This window comes from Bacidia gigantensis (assembly GCF_019456465.1).
Source record: "Bacidia gigantensis strain McMullin 20006 chromosome Unknown contig_255, whole genome shotgun sequence".
Classification (NCBI taxonomy): domain Eukaryota; kingdom Fungi; phylum Ascomycota; class Lecanoromycetes; order Lecanorales; family Ramalinaceae; genus Bacidia; species Bacidia gigantensis.
In genome coordinates, this window is record NW_025408605.1 from 826,605 (window position 1) to 841,783 (window position 15,179).

The 15,179-nt window shown below is 49.4% G+C and overlaps 7 protein-coding genes across 7 annotated transcripts; 5 read left to right on the forward strand and 2 right to left on the reverse strand.

Moving 5' to 3' along the window:
• Positions 1–564: 564 nt before the first annotated feature.
• On the forward strand, positions 565–2,405 carry PTC3 (Protein phosphatase type 2C 3; the record flags this gene model as incomplete). Its single annotated transcript, XM_044815457.1, has 7 exons — positions 565–600; positions 763–1,078; positions 1,128–1,201; positions 1,264–1,348; positions 1,401–1,607; positions 1,666–1,926; positions 1,981–2,405. 7 exons carry the CDS (start codon positions 565–567, stop codon positions 2,403–2,405), a joined length of 1,404 nt encoding a protein of 467 aa, XP_044667331.1.
• An 811-nt stretch (positions 2,406–3,216) lies between these two features.
• Positions 3,217–4,765, forward strand: KY384_006965 (uncharacterized protein; the record flags this gene model as incomplete). The annotated part of the gene is made up of 4 exons (XM_044815458.1): positions 3,217–3,719; positions 3,773–4,123; positions 4,177–4,561; positions 4,613–4,765. 4 exons carry the CDS (start codon positions 3,217–3,219, stop codon positions 4,763–4,765), a joined length of 1,392 nt encoding a protein of 463 aa, XP_044667332.1.
• Positions 4,766–5,015: 250 nt separating this feature from the next.
• RPS23 (40S ribosomal protein S23) lies at positions 5,016–5,528 on the reverse strand (the record flags this gene model as incomplete). The annotated part of the gene is made up of 2 exons (XM_044815459.1): positions 5,016–5,194; positions 5,270–5,528. 2 exons carry the CDS (start codon positions 5,526–5,528, stop codon positions 5,016–5,018), a joined length of 438 nt encoding a protein of 145 aa, XP_044667333.1.
• A 269-nt stretch (positions 5,529–5,797) lies between these two features.
• KY384_006967 (uncharacterized protein) lies at positions 5,798–7,112 on the forward strand (the record flags this gene model as incomplete). Its single annotated transcript, XM_044815460.1, has 4 exons — positions 5,798–6,056; positions 6,120–6,190; positions 6,238–6,365; positions 6,419–7,112. The coding sequence occupies 4 exons, from the start codon at positions 5,798–5,800 to the stop codon at positions 7,110–7,112; spliced, it is 1,152 nt and encodes a 383-aa protein (XP_044667334.1).
• A 1,763-nt stretch (positions 7,113–8,875) lies between these two features.
• KY384_006968 (uncharacterized protein) lies at positions 8,876–9,523 on the forward strand (the record flags this gene model as incomplete). The annotated part of the gene is made up of 1 exon (XM_044815461.1): positions 8,876–9,523. One exon carries the CDS (start codon positions 8,876–8,878, stop codon positions 9,521–9,523), a length of 648 nt encoding a protein of 215 aa, XP_044667335.1.
• Positions 9,524–9,843: 320 nt separating this feature from the next.
• On the forward strand, positions 9,844–12,265 carry KY384_006969 (uncharacterized protein; the record flags this gene model as incomplete). Its single annotated transcript, XM_044815462.1, has 6 exons — positions 9,844–9,952; positions 10,542–10,813; positions 10,862–10,931; positions 10,981–11,129; positions 11,181–11,586; positions 11,634–12,265. The coding sequence occupies 6 exons, from the start codon at positions 9,844–9,846 to the stop codon at positions 12,263–12,265; spliced, it is 1,638 nt and encodes a 545-aa protein (XP_044667336.1).
• Positions 12,266–13,030: 765 nt separating this feature from the next.
• On the reverse strand, positions 13,031–14,721 carry KY384_006970 (uncharacterized protein; the record flags this gene model as incomplete). Its single annotated transcript, XM_044815463.1, has 2 exons — positions 13,031–14,602; positions 14,674–14,721. The coding sequence occupies 2 exons, from the start codon at positions 14,719–14,721 to the stop codon at positions 13,031–13,033; spliced, it is 1,620 nt and encodes a 539-aa protein (XP_044667337.1).
• Positions 14,722–15,179: the final 458 nt, after the last annotated feature.

The window sequence follows — 15,179 nt, forward strand, 5'->3', positions numbered from 1 at the left end:
ATTGAATTGTTAGAGAGAGAGAATAGCAACCTGATGAATGAGATCACTGGGCTGAAGAGGCGTAGGATTAGTAGCTGACACTCACTCTTAAGTAGACTTAAATAGGCCTGAATGGAATCCAGGCTCGCCCTTACTGCAAACACTTGCGAGCATTCAGGGACTTTCCACATTAACTACACATTACTTGTGATCTCGTTATTCGTGGATCCGATTTCAAATCGCGCGTGTTCCAAGGGAAATCATAAAAGTTGCCTTACGGAGCTACTTCGACTCATCGCGCCACCACAACTTCAATTTCATCCAGCTATCTGCACGCGACCTCACATTTCCACACAGCAACGTTCAACGAGACCTACTGAGTCTTTTGACTCAAGAAAACACCATCGCCTCTCTCCACTACTGACTGGTTATCTCGAGTCCTACTGCCATCAGTTCCATCCTGCTTTGTCTTGTCCCACCAGCACCCCACATTCTCTGATAAGGCCGCTTTTCCGGTCTGGATCAGTACCCCATACATGAGCTGTTCAAGAAGGAGGTAGCGGAAGTCACCGAGGAGCTGTCAATATGGGGCAGACTCTATCTGAGCCCGTAGTTGAAAAGGTTTGTGTACTTTACTTGCAAATTCGATGGATTGGCCTACAGTCATCACATTCCATCACAGAATGATCCCTGGGAACTAAGCCTTCTGTTTAAGCATCGAGTTGCTTGCATATGCCAAACAAAAGTACATGTGAAGCGGACGCTGACCATTTTGGGCAACAGGTATCTGACGATGGTCAAGACGATAGAGTCGCATTCGGGGTTTCTGCGATGCAAGGATGGCGTATCAGTATGGAGGACGCACACGCTGCCATATTAGATCTACAAATTGAAAGCGACAAAGAATTTCAAGCTGCGAGTCCCGATGACCGCGTAAGCTTCTTTGGGGTATATGACGGTCACGGGGGAGACAAAGTGGCCCAATTTGCTGGCGAAAATATACACAAGATTCTCGCGAAACAAGAGGCTTTCAAGACCAAAGACTTTGAACAGGCATTGAAGGACGGGTTTCTTGCTACAGATCGGGCAATATTGAGCGGTACGTTACGCAATCGCTTTTGAGTAACTTTGCTTTGACCTTTTTGAAGATCCGAAGTACGAAGAGGAGGTCTCTGGCTGTACAGCTTCCGTTGGTCTAATTTCGAAAACAACGATATACGTTGTAAGTTGGCATCTCCTTGTGCCGAGATGGTAGACTAGCTTATACTAACGGCCAAACGATAGGCTAACGCTGGAGATTCCCGCACTGTGCTCGGTGTAAGAGGTCGAGCAAAACCACTTTCATATGATCATAAACCTCAAAACGAAGGTAGGGAGCTCTCCAGAAACTTGTCCTTCAGTCGACTTATTTGCTTGCACAGGCGAAAAGGCCAGAATATGCGCCGCTGGCGGATTCGTCGACTTCGGTCGGGTCAATGGAAATCTAGCACTCTCACGTGCCATTGGTGATTTCGAGTTCAAAAAAAGTGCAGACTTGTCACCAGAGCAACAGATCGTGACGGCATTTCCAGACGTCTTGTCACACACGATAACAGATGACGACGAATTCTTGGTCATTGCATGTGATGGTAAATGATTGAGACCTACCGATAATTTTGATCAAATAGCTGACTTTTACACGAATAGGCATCTGGGATTGCCAATCATCACAAGCCGTTGTTGAATTCGTTCGGCGAGGGATCGCCGCTAAGCAAGAGCTCTCGAAGATATCCGAAAACATGATGGACAACTGCCTGGCCTCAAATAGTGAAACGGGAGGTGTCGGTTGCGACAATATGACAATGATTGTTGTTGCGTTATTAAGAGGCAAATCGAAAGATGAGTGGTATCAGGATATATCAGATAGGGTAGCTAAAGGAGACGGTCCTTGCGCCCCTCTGGAGTACGGTGAGATTTCCTGCCATGCCCACATGAGTGATATGAGCTGACCAAGCGGCATAGCGGAATTTCGAGGGCCAGGTGTCAGGCATCAATTTGAGGACAGCGGCGACGACTATGACATGGACCTCAACAATACTGGCAGAGGCCGAATTATTTTTCTCGGCGATGGGACAGAGGTTCTTACCGACGGCGATGACGCAGGGGAGGACAAGGATGCTGAAACGTCAACGAGCAACAGCGAGCCAGTGCGCACTGAAGAGAAGAGGGCCGACCGAGAAGAAACGCCCGGTCCAGAGCCTCAAAAGTCAGCTGCGACTCACGAAAAGCATGAAACCATGGACACAGCAGACGACACTGCTAAACCCCTTACGAGTGACATTGAGAAACCGAAAGCCGCTGCCACCATTCAGCTACCTCCGAATGCGATCCCAGAGACCGCGCTACCAGAGAAAATTGTTGGGCCGACGGCGCCTCAGGGACAGTAAGCTGTGCTCCCAGGGCATCCAGCACCATCATCGAGGTTTTCATGCAACGAATTCAATGAGATGCTCTGCCTTGATTCGGTGTTTGCGAGTCGACATTGAGCCTGGTCACCCACTGCGATCCAAGTTTGGAGCCATTGGTAGCGCTCATGCAGAGATACTTCATTGAATTAGTTGCAAGCGAAGGCGGGCGGAGCTACTCATGGCTACAACTGAACTCTTTCCTACGCGATCAACTTTGTTTTCACCAGTCTCCAGCATTTTGACGTGGGCACCATGTGAGTACGACGTTCAGCATAACGAGTCATATACCACTGTAGGTAAGGTAGATTCGGGTAGAGCGCAGGCGTTGGCATATGTTGCAAGTATATTTGAAGACGGAGGAAAAGATGTTTTGGGTGTGTACGTCAGAAGTAGCACGGCCCAATAGATACGCTCAATGCACACCCCGATAATGCGTTTGCTCGGTGAATTGCAGGCAGGGTTTGCAAAAGAATGGTGCCCGTCAATCGTCAATCGTCAACCGCTCCTCACTTGAGCTGGGCATTGAGGACCAATGACGTTCCAATTGGCATAATATTACATTGCCAAGGCTTGACCTCGAATTCCAAGATTTTATTTCTCGCTCCCTGCTCGCCCTCTAGATTCCCAGACCTAGGAGTTCCACGTACCTTTTCAAATACTTCATTTATACAATTCCGGGGCATGGCGTGACCATCGAGCGTTCGCTTTTTCCACACTGGGACAGCCCTGAGCCTTCTAGATTCCTGAGGACTCATTCCGAAGCACTCATACTATCGAACAAAATCACAGCATGTCGTCACCTTCGTCTTCCGGTTCAGGCAAACGCAAGCGGCATATGACGCTGGAGCAAGCACCTGACCGATCCACACCTACTGACCTACTGCAGCCCTCTTCGCGGGACGCGTCTGGTGAAGACGCTACAGATTCGGCTGTGCAGAGCATTTCATCTGGCATAAAGCACAAAAAGAGTGACCTGAATGCCGTTCCTAACAAGCGTCTTCGAACAAAGTCCACTGCCGCAGGAAGCCCGAGCAATAGCGCTTCAGATGGCGAAAGCAGCGCAGACGCCGAGGGAAAAGAGGGTGCAGATTCTGAAGACGAGAGGACAAGAGGCAGGGCTAGAAGTTCTTCGACGAAGACTAAGAGCCTTTCGAAGAGCGAAGACTCTTTGGCAATGCCACCGCCACCTAAAGGTGTACTACAGGATCCAGTAGGCTACAAAACGAACCCTCCTCCCACTGGACGGCCTGTTAGAATCTATGCTGACGGGGTCTTCGATCTCTTTCACCTTGGGTGCGTGCTGCATGTTTCATCAGTCATTGAGTAGGGGTTTACAGATGTTATAGGCACATGCGCCAGCTAGAACAAGCGAAAAACGCCTTCCCCGATGTGTTTCTTCTGGTTGGAGTAACCGGAGACATGGAAACACACAAGCGTAAAGGCCTGACGGTCTTGACTGGTGCAGAACGAGCAGAGACCGTCCGACATTGTAAGTGGGTGGACGAAGTCATTCCGAATTGCCCGTGGCTCGTGACTCCAGACTTTCTTGAGAAGCACCAAATCGATTTCGTCGCTCACGATGATCTGCCATATGGCGCTGATGAGGGTGATGACATCTATGCACCTATTAAGAAGGCGGGTAAATTTCTTGTGACCCAGAGAACAGAAGGCGTTAGCACTACAGGCATCATTACAAAGTACGCATGCCTCTTTGGTAAGCGTAGCTTTGTCACTGATTTTGGGTCTATAGAATCGTCCGTGACTACGAGAAATACATTGCTCGCCAGTTCAAACGTGGCACATCCCGTCAAGAACTCAACGTCTCGTGGTTGAAGAAAAACGAATTGGACTTGAAACGCCATGTCATCGAGCTCCGTGATAGTGTCCGTAACAATTGGTCTACCACTGGCCAAGAGCTCACAAAGGAGCTCCGGCAGTATTGGAGAAGTAGGCCCTCAAGTCCTGCAAGGACCAGTGGATTCTCCGAACAAGCAGCTCCAAAATCTCCCTCTGCCTTAGCTCACATGGCACATTTAGATATTCCGAGGCCGGATAGTCCAAATCAGGGCAATAGGCCTAGTAATGACTTCGCGGCTGGCTATAGCTTAGGCTTGATTGGGGGAGTCAAGTCCTGGGTATGTATTCATCGAATTTCCTACGCTCGAGTGGAGCTAATTCAGATCCAGATGACACGAAGCCGAATTTCACTTCGAGGTAGCCAGCCCGGTAGTGGCGAGAGTGAGGATGATAGCTCTGACAACAAGAGCCCTATAGAAGAGAAGCCGGCCAGCGTCAAAGGCTTCACAGAGGCACTGGACGCGATGGATTCTAGGCCATAGCAAGAGGCCTTTGGACGATCTCGACTATGCTGTGACTTTGATTCGATATGCTTCCCATGTAAATAGCTTACGCTTGCATCATTTTAATGATAATATCAGTGGAACTTCAAACGCATAAGTGATCGAATCAGACTTTTCAAGGCGAAGCACGTGAAGATACCTTCTTCTAGTGACAATGCAAAGGGGCTTGATGGTTAAAATGCTTCTTTCAACCAGATCGCGACAATCTTCGAGCCGAACGAAGTCTTGTCTATGATCTAGGCTTCTCCTTCTTTTCTTTCCACAAAGCAGACAAACCCACTCCCGACACTTTCACGACCTTAAATCGCACTCCGGGAATATCACCCTTGGCTTTACCCTTTCGACCGAATCCAGAAAGCAATACCTCGTCGTTCTCATCCACGAAGTTCAGACAGCCGTCATTTGGCACTACGTTTCCCCCAATCGTTAGCTTTGATATCCTAGAAGACCCTTCACCTTTCACCGTGAATGGCTATGACTAACCGAAGGCAGTGACTTTTTTGCCATTCTTGATCAATTGTACCCTGACACATTTCCTGATAGCACTATTTGGCTGTTTTGCCTCTACCCCAACCTTCTCTAGGACGATTCCTTTAGCGTGTGAAGATCCTCCGAATGGTGATGATTTGTAGGCAGTTCCTAACAGGCGCTTTTTGTAGTGAAGATCGGCCCAACGTCCCTCTCGGCGATGCGTTCGCAGCTTACGCGCGGCGTTGAGTCCTCTAGGCTTGCCTTTACCCATGGTGGCTGCGTTTGGGAGATCGTCAGCTTCTTAAGCACGGGCGAGGTCCATGGCACGTGACTAGTAGGCTCTAGGTAGAGTGCTGTGATAAATAGGAATGCTGCTCGCTTACCAAACTGTTTGACTGTGTGGACTTGACGAGAGTAGATGAGGTCAATGCCCTTATGTTGGAGATCCAGTGCACCTTAGCGAGATGTGCGATGTCAGCCCTACGTGTCTTGGCGCCAATGATCCCTTTTCCGTGGATTTGGCCGGATGTTGCAGTTCGCATGATTTATATCTCGACTACTCTTCGCTCGGGTCTACTGAGACGTGCAACTCATATATCTAAGTCAGGATGCTTCTATAGTACTCGAAAGGCACATGAGCCTTTGCGCATCCTATTTTGTGGCTCGGATGACTTCAGTATTGCGTCTCTAACGGCATTGCATGGAGAACATCTTCGGAAGCCTGAGACCATTGCCTCCCTGGATGTTGTTTGTCGGCCTGGAAAACCTGTTGGGAGAGGTTTAAAGAAATTACGTGAAGGTAAGCGCGAGAGCGTGAATAGTGCTTTTCCGTGGTAAGAACTACCGCACTAAGGGAAGATAGTTCCAATTGCAAAGGTTGCGAGAGAATTGCAATTGCCCCTGCATCAGATTGATACATTCACCGGCTGGCAGGTATGAAATGTCCCATTGGGAAGTGTTTAAGATTGTAATGTCATTAGCCGCCGAAGCCCCAGGATTTACCTATCAATCTGGTCGTAGCAGTATCTTTTGGGCTTCTTGTCCCTCCCAGAATCCTTCGGTCAGCAAGATACGGCGGACTTAATGTACACCCATCTTTGCTACCAGAGTAAGTGTCTTCATGGTACGCTATGCTTCCATCGTCTGTTCTAAAGAATAAAGATTTCGAGGACCAGCTCCACTGCAACACACATTGCTCATTGGACGCGAGAGAACTGGCGTTACTGTGCAAACTTTGCATCCGAAACACTTTGATCAGGGGTCTATTGTCTTCCAGACGCCGCTCCCTGGCTTTCAGCATCATTGTCAAAATCTGCCCGATCTAGTGCGGCTCATGGCAAGAGAAGGCTCACGAATGCTTCTCAATTGCATCAGGAACAGCTCTTTCGTGTCGCCACCTGAGCAGAGTTCATCCAAACTAGCATCTCGCGGTTGCATTGCCGCAGCGAACGCACCCAAAATTACCACTACTGATCGCCATATCGATTGGGCTACCTGGACGTCAGAGGTCATCATGCGCAGACATCGAGTTATCGGACCGTTGTGGAACATTGTGAATCCTGGGGAGAGGCGGGTAATCTGGTCATCGGGCTTCGTAGACTCGGACCAGGATTTTGCAGACCTACGTCTAGGCACAGGACAGCCGTTCATATCAGAGCTCGGTAAAGCGGAGGAAGCAATTTATATTAAGACGTGCGATAACAAGGTGTTAAGAGTACATGAGATCACTATAGATGGCGGACATAAGAAGCGACCAATCCCTAGCGTCAAACAAGCAAAGATATACTCTGGAAAGGAACTCGGCTTTGATCGAGATTTCACTATTCACGACTTGCTTGACGCTCAACTGGGGTAGATCGTACTACCCACGGCTATTACAGCGTCGAAGTGGAGTAGCTACCTCATCCTCTAACCAGCCGTACGGCCAAGCATATTCAGACCAGCGTCTTCGTGGCATTCAGTAAAGCGATCATGCTCGTTCAAAAGGGTATGCTCACCTATTTGAAGGTTCTGACCGGTTAAGGAACTGTTTTTTGCAGCAGCGACGAACATATCAGCGCAATCGTCGAGATCGGTCTTGTAAAGTCAGCGTCAGACTACTTGCAAAACGGCGAATTGAGAATACTTCTTTCTTAAGGTATGACTTCTCTGAAGCTGCTTTGATCAAATCGGGACTCAACTGAGCTCCCCACTCAGTGTTCAGGAAACCTAAAATAATAATAATTAATTTAGCCCACTTCTTACACTCAATACCGAAAGGTATGAGAGGTAGTGAGTGAGTCTGCTAAAAACTATTGCAGAATTTTAAGGAGGAGAATCTGGGAGAACGGACCTGGAAGGATGGCATTGACCCGGACCTTGGGCCCTTGAGTTGAAGCGAGACACTTGACAAGATGCAACCCTGCTGCCTTTGTGCAGGCGTATGGGATGGAACTCCCAGTTGCCGCAATACCAGTAACGGATGAAGTGATCAAGAAGACACCTCCTTCATGATTCTGGTTGAAGGTTGGCACAGCCTTTTGCATCAGATGAAGCTGCGCCTTGCAGTTCACAGCCCAACACTATCATCTTGATTACGATTGGCTCTGCTCTCTATTCGGTGGTAACTTACCTTGTCCCAATCCGCCTCGCTGCAGGCGTTCAAATCGGAAAACTTAGTATACTTGGTCCATCCCTGAACTACCGTTAGGCTCAAGGGCGGCGCGATAGGGGAGAACTTTTCTTACAGCATTCGAAATTATTATATCTAGGCCACCTAACTCATCGATAGTCTTCTGTACCAAACCGTAACAGTCCACCTGGATGCCGACATCCTCTAACAGTCAACATGGACATTTCACAAGACCAGATTGAAATTTTACTGCTTGAAGAATAGCGGTCTTGACACCGTATTGCTTTGCTACTTTCTCCTCAACTGCTTTGGCTCGGTCTTTGCTTGTGCTATAATTGATTGCAACATTGCAACCTTCAGCAGCAAATTTGTCTACAATCACGGCACCGAGGCCTCTGGACTTTTCTTAGCCTTTCATCACCAGCAAAATGAGGCAAAAGCCTCACATCGAGTCTTGTTTACCTTGATCCTCCGGTGACTAAGACATTACGGCCTCTAAGTGAGTATGGCATGCTGGCAAGTTGAGGAGGACGACAGAATCACCCTTGATTTCGCATTTCCATTGCACGGAAGCTTCCCCGCTCTTTAACTCCGTCTGTCCTTTTTGAGCCATTTGTGTCAATCGGTGCTAAGTTTCATTGTCTAGTGGACCATTGTCCCAAAAGGGTTTCGTTGCCATGAAAATAATGACATCGCAATTGTTTCAATGCCGCCCGTAAAATCTATTGCGAAACAATGACAGCTGACCTCATATATACCGGGTTATCCAATATATCGTGTGTCGCCAGTGTTCATTTCCTTCCCAACTTTCTCTTCCTTCACTAGCATTGCGCCAGATTGAATAATCATATTCAAAGACTGACCTGTGCACTTATTGGTTGAGAATGAGAAGCCCCAGCCACTCGTTGGTCACGGAAACTCACTTTTGCTCTTCCCTTGATACATCAGTGATTCCGAACGCAGGTAGGATAACGCAGCTTTCTAATGCAAACGATTTAGAGAACTCTATGGCAGCAGAAACGCTTACTCTTCGGCTTCCACTACAAATATCCGCGAGCAACAACACAAGAGAAGTGTGCAAACCACTATGCAAATCAATGAGTTGTCCCGTTAGCGGAGAACATTATCAAGGCCTGTACCTCCACGAAGAACCAATACGGCTGACGCGAGCATGTGCCCGACTCTTCCAACCGAGCATTCCCCCACCCGACGTCGCAAAGGCTTACGGGAAATCACTCTGCCAAGAAGCTAGCAAGGAAGACGAAGAGATCGTGGCAGCTTTCCATGAGCTGCACACGGAGCCTCTCATTGATGAGAAGATGCTTAGGTGGGTGGCTCCCCTTCCCCTGCGCGTTGACTTTGATGCAGATAGGATAACGCCCGTCTTCCGAAACCATGGGCCTCGTCACCCATTCGGCTTCTCCAATCCACCTGATAGCATCTGGCGAGCCTTTAGTCAGATGAAGGCTGGCAAGGCCACGCTATGGGAGAAAAATGTTGTGGAAGTCTTCTCACCAACGAATGCATTCATTGGCGTTGGTAATGGTTGCGATACGTCGGCATTGGTAGGTCGCCGCAAGAACACGATGGTAGAGAAGAGAATTTCGCGATACATGAAGACAGAGGCGAGGAGGAACGGCAGGTCAATACAATAAAGTGTGTCGTCGTCGCCTTATCCCTTCATGCCATTTGTCACAATCAATATGATCCCCCCACTATACGTCATTCTCTGGTCATGCTACCTCATGGTACGGTCTGTCATTGAGCCTGCGCTGTTGAAGTCTCGTCCCATCTTGAAGTTGCAGTAAGAGACGATGACATTGGGGAAAGTGGCTGCATGGGTGGAGCGAAGAGAAGGAGGATTTGTTCAACCTGATATCTCTCACTAGCCGTACATTGATGAGGAGCACAATCCCCGCCCGTAGATGGATTTAATAGTAGACATTAGAAATGAGAGAGAAATAAGATTGTCAAAATGCGCGCGAAAAGAACCCTGCTAGCGCTGGCTAGACCCACAACGGCGCCAAGCCATGCCGTCCGCCCAAGGGAAAGGAACGACAGTGGCCCAGAGGGAGAGTGGCCAGGTACGGAGTCCAAGGAACCCACTCACTGCCCAAACTGTGACCGACTGTCATCTGAGCTTCAGCGAAACGCATTGCTCGCCTTCAGTCAACCTTCAACTCCTCTTCGACACTTCGCGCTCTTGGCGATTGGGCCAGCCGTCACCTCTGGCTGGCAAGGCTCAGCTGAGGCTCAGAGCTGTCTTCCTTTTCTAGGCCTCATTGCAACCCGAAAGACCGGGAGCAGTCCAGCATCCTACCCTTGAAACAGTACAAGGCCGTAATGGACTAGTCAAGAGCACCACATCGTATACGGGTTGTGATCGCGGCTCAGGAGAGAGGTTGTTTCTCGTTGGCAGGAAGGGGACATTCGAGGAAGGTGCGCAGGCTTCGGCATCAACAATCTCGTAAGCAGCCCGAAAAGCCTTCTATTGGTATTTAAAGGCCATATACCATTACACCCACCTGGTCTTTAGCATTGTGTAACAAAGGCATGCTGGAGTTTCTGATCTTGGACAATGAAACTAATCGGGCGAAAAGCAGTGCTACATCCACCGGTAAATTACACTACTTACTACGTCCATTGTCTCGAACTGCACATAGTCTCCCGTAGGTGCTGTCAACCAGGCTCTCTTTTCACCAACGATCCAATTGCTTGCACTGAAGCTGAAGCCTGGTCCCAACCCGACGGTGTACATCCAACCCGAAGCAGCCGAAAGGGGCGCTCTCCACGATCGACCTTCAACTTTATTGAAAATGGCTTCGTCTTCCTCCAATGTGGTCGGTGTTCATTATCGAGTGGGAAAGAAAATTGGAGAGGGATCATTCGGGGTGATCTTCGAGGGAACAAACCTTCTCAACAATAACCAAGTAGCTATCAAATTTGTATGCTCCTCATGACCCGGTCATCAACGTCTATCTTACACATGCTAGGAACCCCGAAAGAGCGACGCCCCACAGCTTCGAGATGAATACCGCACCTACAAAATACTTGTTGGCTGTCGTGAGTACTTCGGCGTGTTGTAGTCTGGCTTCTCGTTGACCTGAAATAGCCGGCATCCCGAACGTTTATTACTTTGGACAGGAAGGTCTCCATAACATACTCGTTATTGACCTGTTAGGTCCGTCGCTTGAGGACTTGTTCGATCACTGCAACAGGCGATTTTCGGCGAAGACAGTCGTGATGGTCGCAAAGCAGATGGTTGGTGACATTCTTGGGGTTCGTTACGAATCTAAGCTGATTTACCAACAGCTTTCACGAGTCCAAACCATCCACGAGAAGAATTTGATCTACCGAGACATCAAGCCTGATAATTTCCTGATCGGACGCCCCGGTTCTAAATCCGCAAATGTGATTCATGTTGTTGATTTTGGAATGGCGAAGCAGTACAGAGATCCGAAAACTAGGCAGCACATACCATACAGGGAACGGAAGTCATTATCCGGTACTGCTCGATACATGAGCATAAATACGCATCTGGGTCGCGAACAATCAAGAAGGGATGACCTTGAAGCCCTTGGGCATGTCTTTCTCTATTTCTTGAGAGGTGGTCTACCATGGCAAGGTCTCAAGGCGGCCACCAACAAGCAAAAATATGAAAAGATTGGAGAGAAGAAGCAAACAACTGCCATCAAGGACTTGTGCGAAGGATACCCTGGTAAGTTTTTACACTTTGATTGACAAGGCTACAACTGACCGAAACAGCGGTGGCGGAGGAGTTTAACAAGTATCTCAGCTATGTCCGAAATCTTGGCTTCGAGGACACTCCTGACTACGACTACCTACGCGATCTCTTCACCCAGGCATTGAAAAACACAGGTGAGGTCGAGGACGGGGAGTACGACTGGATGAAGCTCAACAACGGGAAAGGATGGGAGGCCATGAAACACCACCCTTCTCAACATCTTCATGCAGCCAACCAAGTCCCAAACTCATCGGCTAGGGCTCTTGGTGGCGGCGTTGATACACCAAGAGGCCCAGGAACACCTGCTATCAACCGTTTAAACTCACAGCAGCCCCTGCCACCTTCACCGGCCAAGCCAGGGGTGAGCAAACAGACGCGAGAGCGGCAAGGCGCCTCCGGCGCAGCGCTACCAAAGCGTCAAAGTGGACTGCCCGGGGGACTCACGGCTGATGCTGCAACTCCCACGGCGTCGACGCAAGCCCAGTTCCAGAGTTCGACCGCTCATTTACCGAACAATCGGATAAGCACCGCTAATCCTGGTGTGACGCACTCTACGAACGGCGCCCAGTATCAGAGGGGCCCGGGAGCTTCCGAGGACAAACCCACTGGCATGCAGAAGGTCATGAAAGTGCTTTGTTGTGGAAACAGATGATCGCGACTAATCGGCGGAGGGATCCTCGACCATTCACGCTAGTATCCTCCATTAAGAGGGTCAGGTTGGTTGGCTGAGTATAGACTGTGTTGCATGCGCACCAACAATAAAAGCGGATCTCACTTGGGAACACAATAAATCAGCATACGGACGGCGTTCGCAGATTTCGACGGTCCACAATCGTTACGAAGCAATGACGGCTGCTATGAACGGCAGGTAGCCCGTAAGACACTCGCTGCTACCATTATTCCCCACCACCATATGGAATTACTTCATCTAGCTCTTCGTAGGAAAGTCTGGATTGAGGCCCTTCGCATGATCGACGACCTGTCACGACAATTGCATCTCCAGCACTTTTCCTTTTGTTGAGCGTCGGAGTACGAATGAGCATTTAGGCTTGATAATCGTTCTTTGCATGGACGAGGGGTTCTATTCATGAGCGGTGGGAATGAGCACAGCACATCAGCGTAGTCCTGGACCAAAATGTAGTAATAGTATAATGATGCCAAAATCAAGCCATGTACTCGCGTATTCTACATACGACAGGTTTCTATTCTCTACTCATTCATTTCGTACCATTCACAACCTCATCCTATTACTATTCAGCAAGATATAATGTGCGTCGCTACAATCAACGTCTCCAAATGGCCAAAATGATACCGTGTACTAAATGTTGTTGTCCATCATCCATCGCTCTTCCCCTGCCGATGGCACCTCAACACCAAGCCAAGATTCTTTACCCAAAAGCGTGTAATCTTTCCCATACTATGAAAAGTCCCAGTCTTTACAAATCTCCCCAAAGTTCAAAGTAAGCCCGGTATCCGCGAACGCACTGCCTGGCTCCATCTCTTTTCTCCCTCCATTTTCCGCTCCCTTCAACATACTCTCTCCCTCTTTGGGCTTACTTGCTTCGTGTAGTTGCTCCGCCGAAGGCTGATACCACATATTTGCCCACTCTGTGTCGCGGGCTTGTTTGTTGCCATTCAAGTGCACCATGACGGGGATTGTGCCAGCGCAAATGTTGGTGTAAAGGGGGACGGAATCCCACGATACTGGGTTGAGGGAGGTATCCCGGCGTTCGCTAGGATTCTGGTCTTGTTGTTCATGTTGTTCTTGTTGTTGCTCTTGATTGGAGGGTGGTGAGGCGGCGCCGCCACTGGTGATGACAGGGGCAGGAGAGGCGAGGATGTCAGCAGGGAGGTCGGGACGTAAGTGAGGTTTGCAGTCCCAGCGATCTTTGTGCTCGACTTGGTCTTCTAGGGAGGCCCCTTTGCTGTAGGTCAGCCAGCCGCCATTGCGCTCGGAATTGGCGGTCTGGAAGGAGAGAGAGGACCAGTAGTCGAGACCTATGCCGAATTCGAGGGGCTTGCCAGGTAGATGAGGGATTTGGGCGTGGGACCAGGGTGGATCCAAGATGTTGACGATGGCATTGCCCTCCAGTGTTTCTGTGGTCGCGCTCAAGTCCTTGCCGAACATTTGTTGCGCTTTGAGCATGGGGTTATGGAACCAGCTGATGTGTCGGATGCGTATGACTTCCCGTTGGAATTCTTGATTGCCGAAGATCACATTGAAGACGGACTGATCGCTACTATGGTATGCCTTCTCAGACCATCGACTGCCATTGTCGTCTGGCTCGGGGTCTTGACCTAATTCATTCACTACAGTAGCCGCTCGCGCGAACAGAGCGCGCATGTCTTTTGCTGGACCTATTATAATGCCTGAGTTCAGGAATTTCTGCCGTGTCGCGGCCCATGCGTTGGGAAAAGACCCAATCGTGGTATCCGTGTTGCCGTCCCACATGTCTTCTGGTAGAGGCGACGGTGGTAGAGGCCAGCAAGCCACCGTGTGGATCTCGTTGGGGAAACACCTCTTTCCACTGCCGAAGACGATGGTCTGCTTAATGCCTTCGATATCTGCTGCTCTTCCTATCCTTCTTCTGATTCGCGCATTAGCCTCCGCGTTGATCTCGTGGTATCGCTGAATCAAGATTTCTTTGCTTAGTTGAAACCAAATGTCATAACCATCCATCATCATTACTAGGTCCTCATCTCGGTCCGGGGGAAGGTTTTGCAGCCACTCTAGGACCTTCGAGATCTTGAATAGATGGGTCCCACCCCCCCACATGCCCTCCTGCTTGTCGGGATCTATCGTCTGATCCCATGCTATTATGACTGGGGGAGGGTAGTCTAGTATGGAGCCACTGAGTAGAGTCTTGCAAAGGTTGACGTCGCTTTTCGTTGCGGGAATAAGGATGTGGAATGACTGGTTCGCTGGCGTATGCGGTGATTGGGCGTCTTGCGAGGAATGTGGGCTGCCCAATTTGCTTGAGCCATTCGTCTACGACGAGAATCAATAGCCGAAGCAGAGAGACGTTCTCAGACAAGACATACGGGAAATAACAGATAGACGGCCAGGACTATGCCGAACAATAACATTGTCCTCTTCATCGGAGGCATGGCGAGCGATAGCGACCATTCCTTGACCATAGTGAACCCCCGTCAAAGGAGGCTGTATGTACAATTCCTCTCAGCATCGGCTTGATTCGAGAGCCATGTGCGCAGTCAATAGGTAGGCTTTAGACAGCATGATATCAATTTAGAAGAACAGCCCAGGACCATCGTACAATGTACACCACTAGCTCAGCTAGAGATCTCCCCTTTTCAGCGCATCTAGAACTAGCCACTAGCTTGCCCGAGAAGGGCAACTTAAGGCAAAGATCACGCATTGGCCCCTTTTAAGAAGACCAACCCTCCCATCTCTCGTGATGTTCCCAAAAGAAGAAAGGAAGGCACTGAGCTTACAGCAACGCTGATCGACGTCCATTCATCAGCTCATCCCCCCATTGTATGCAAAAGCTGAGGATCTCATATCCCGTGTGTCATGATCGTGGAGACGGCCAGTCGGCTTTCTGCAT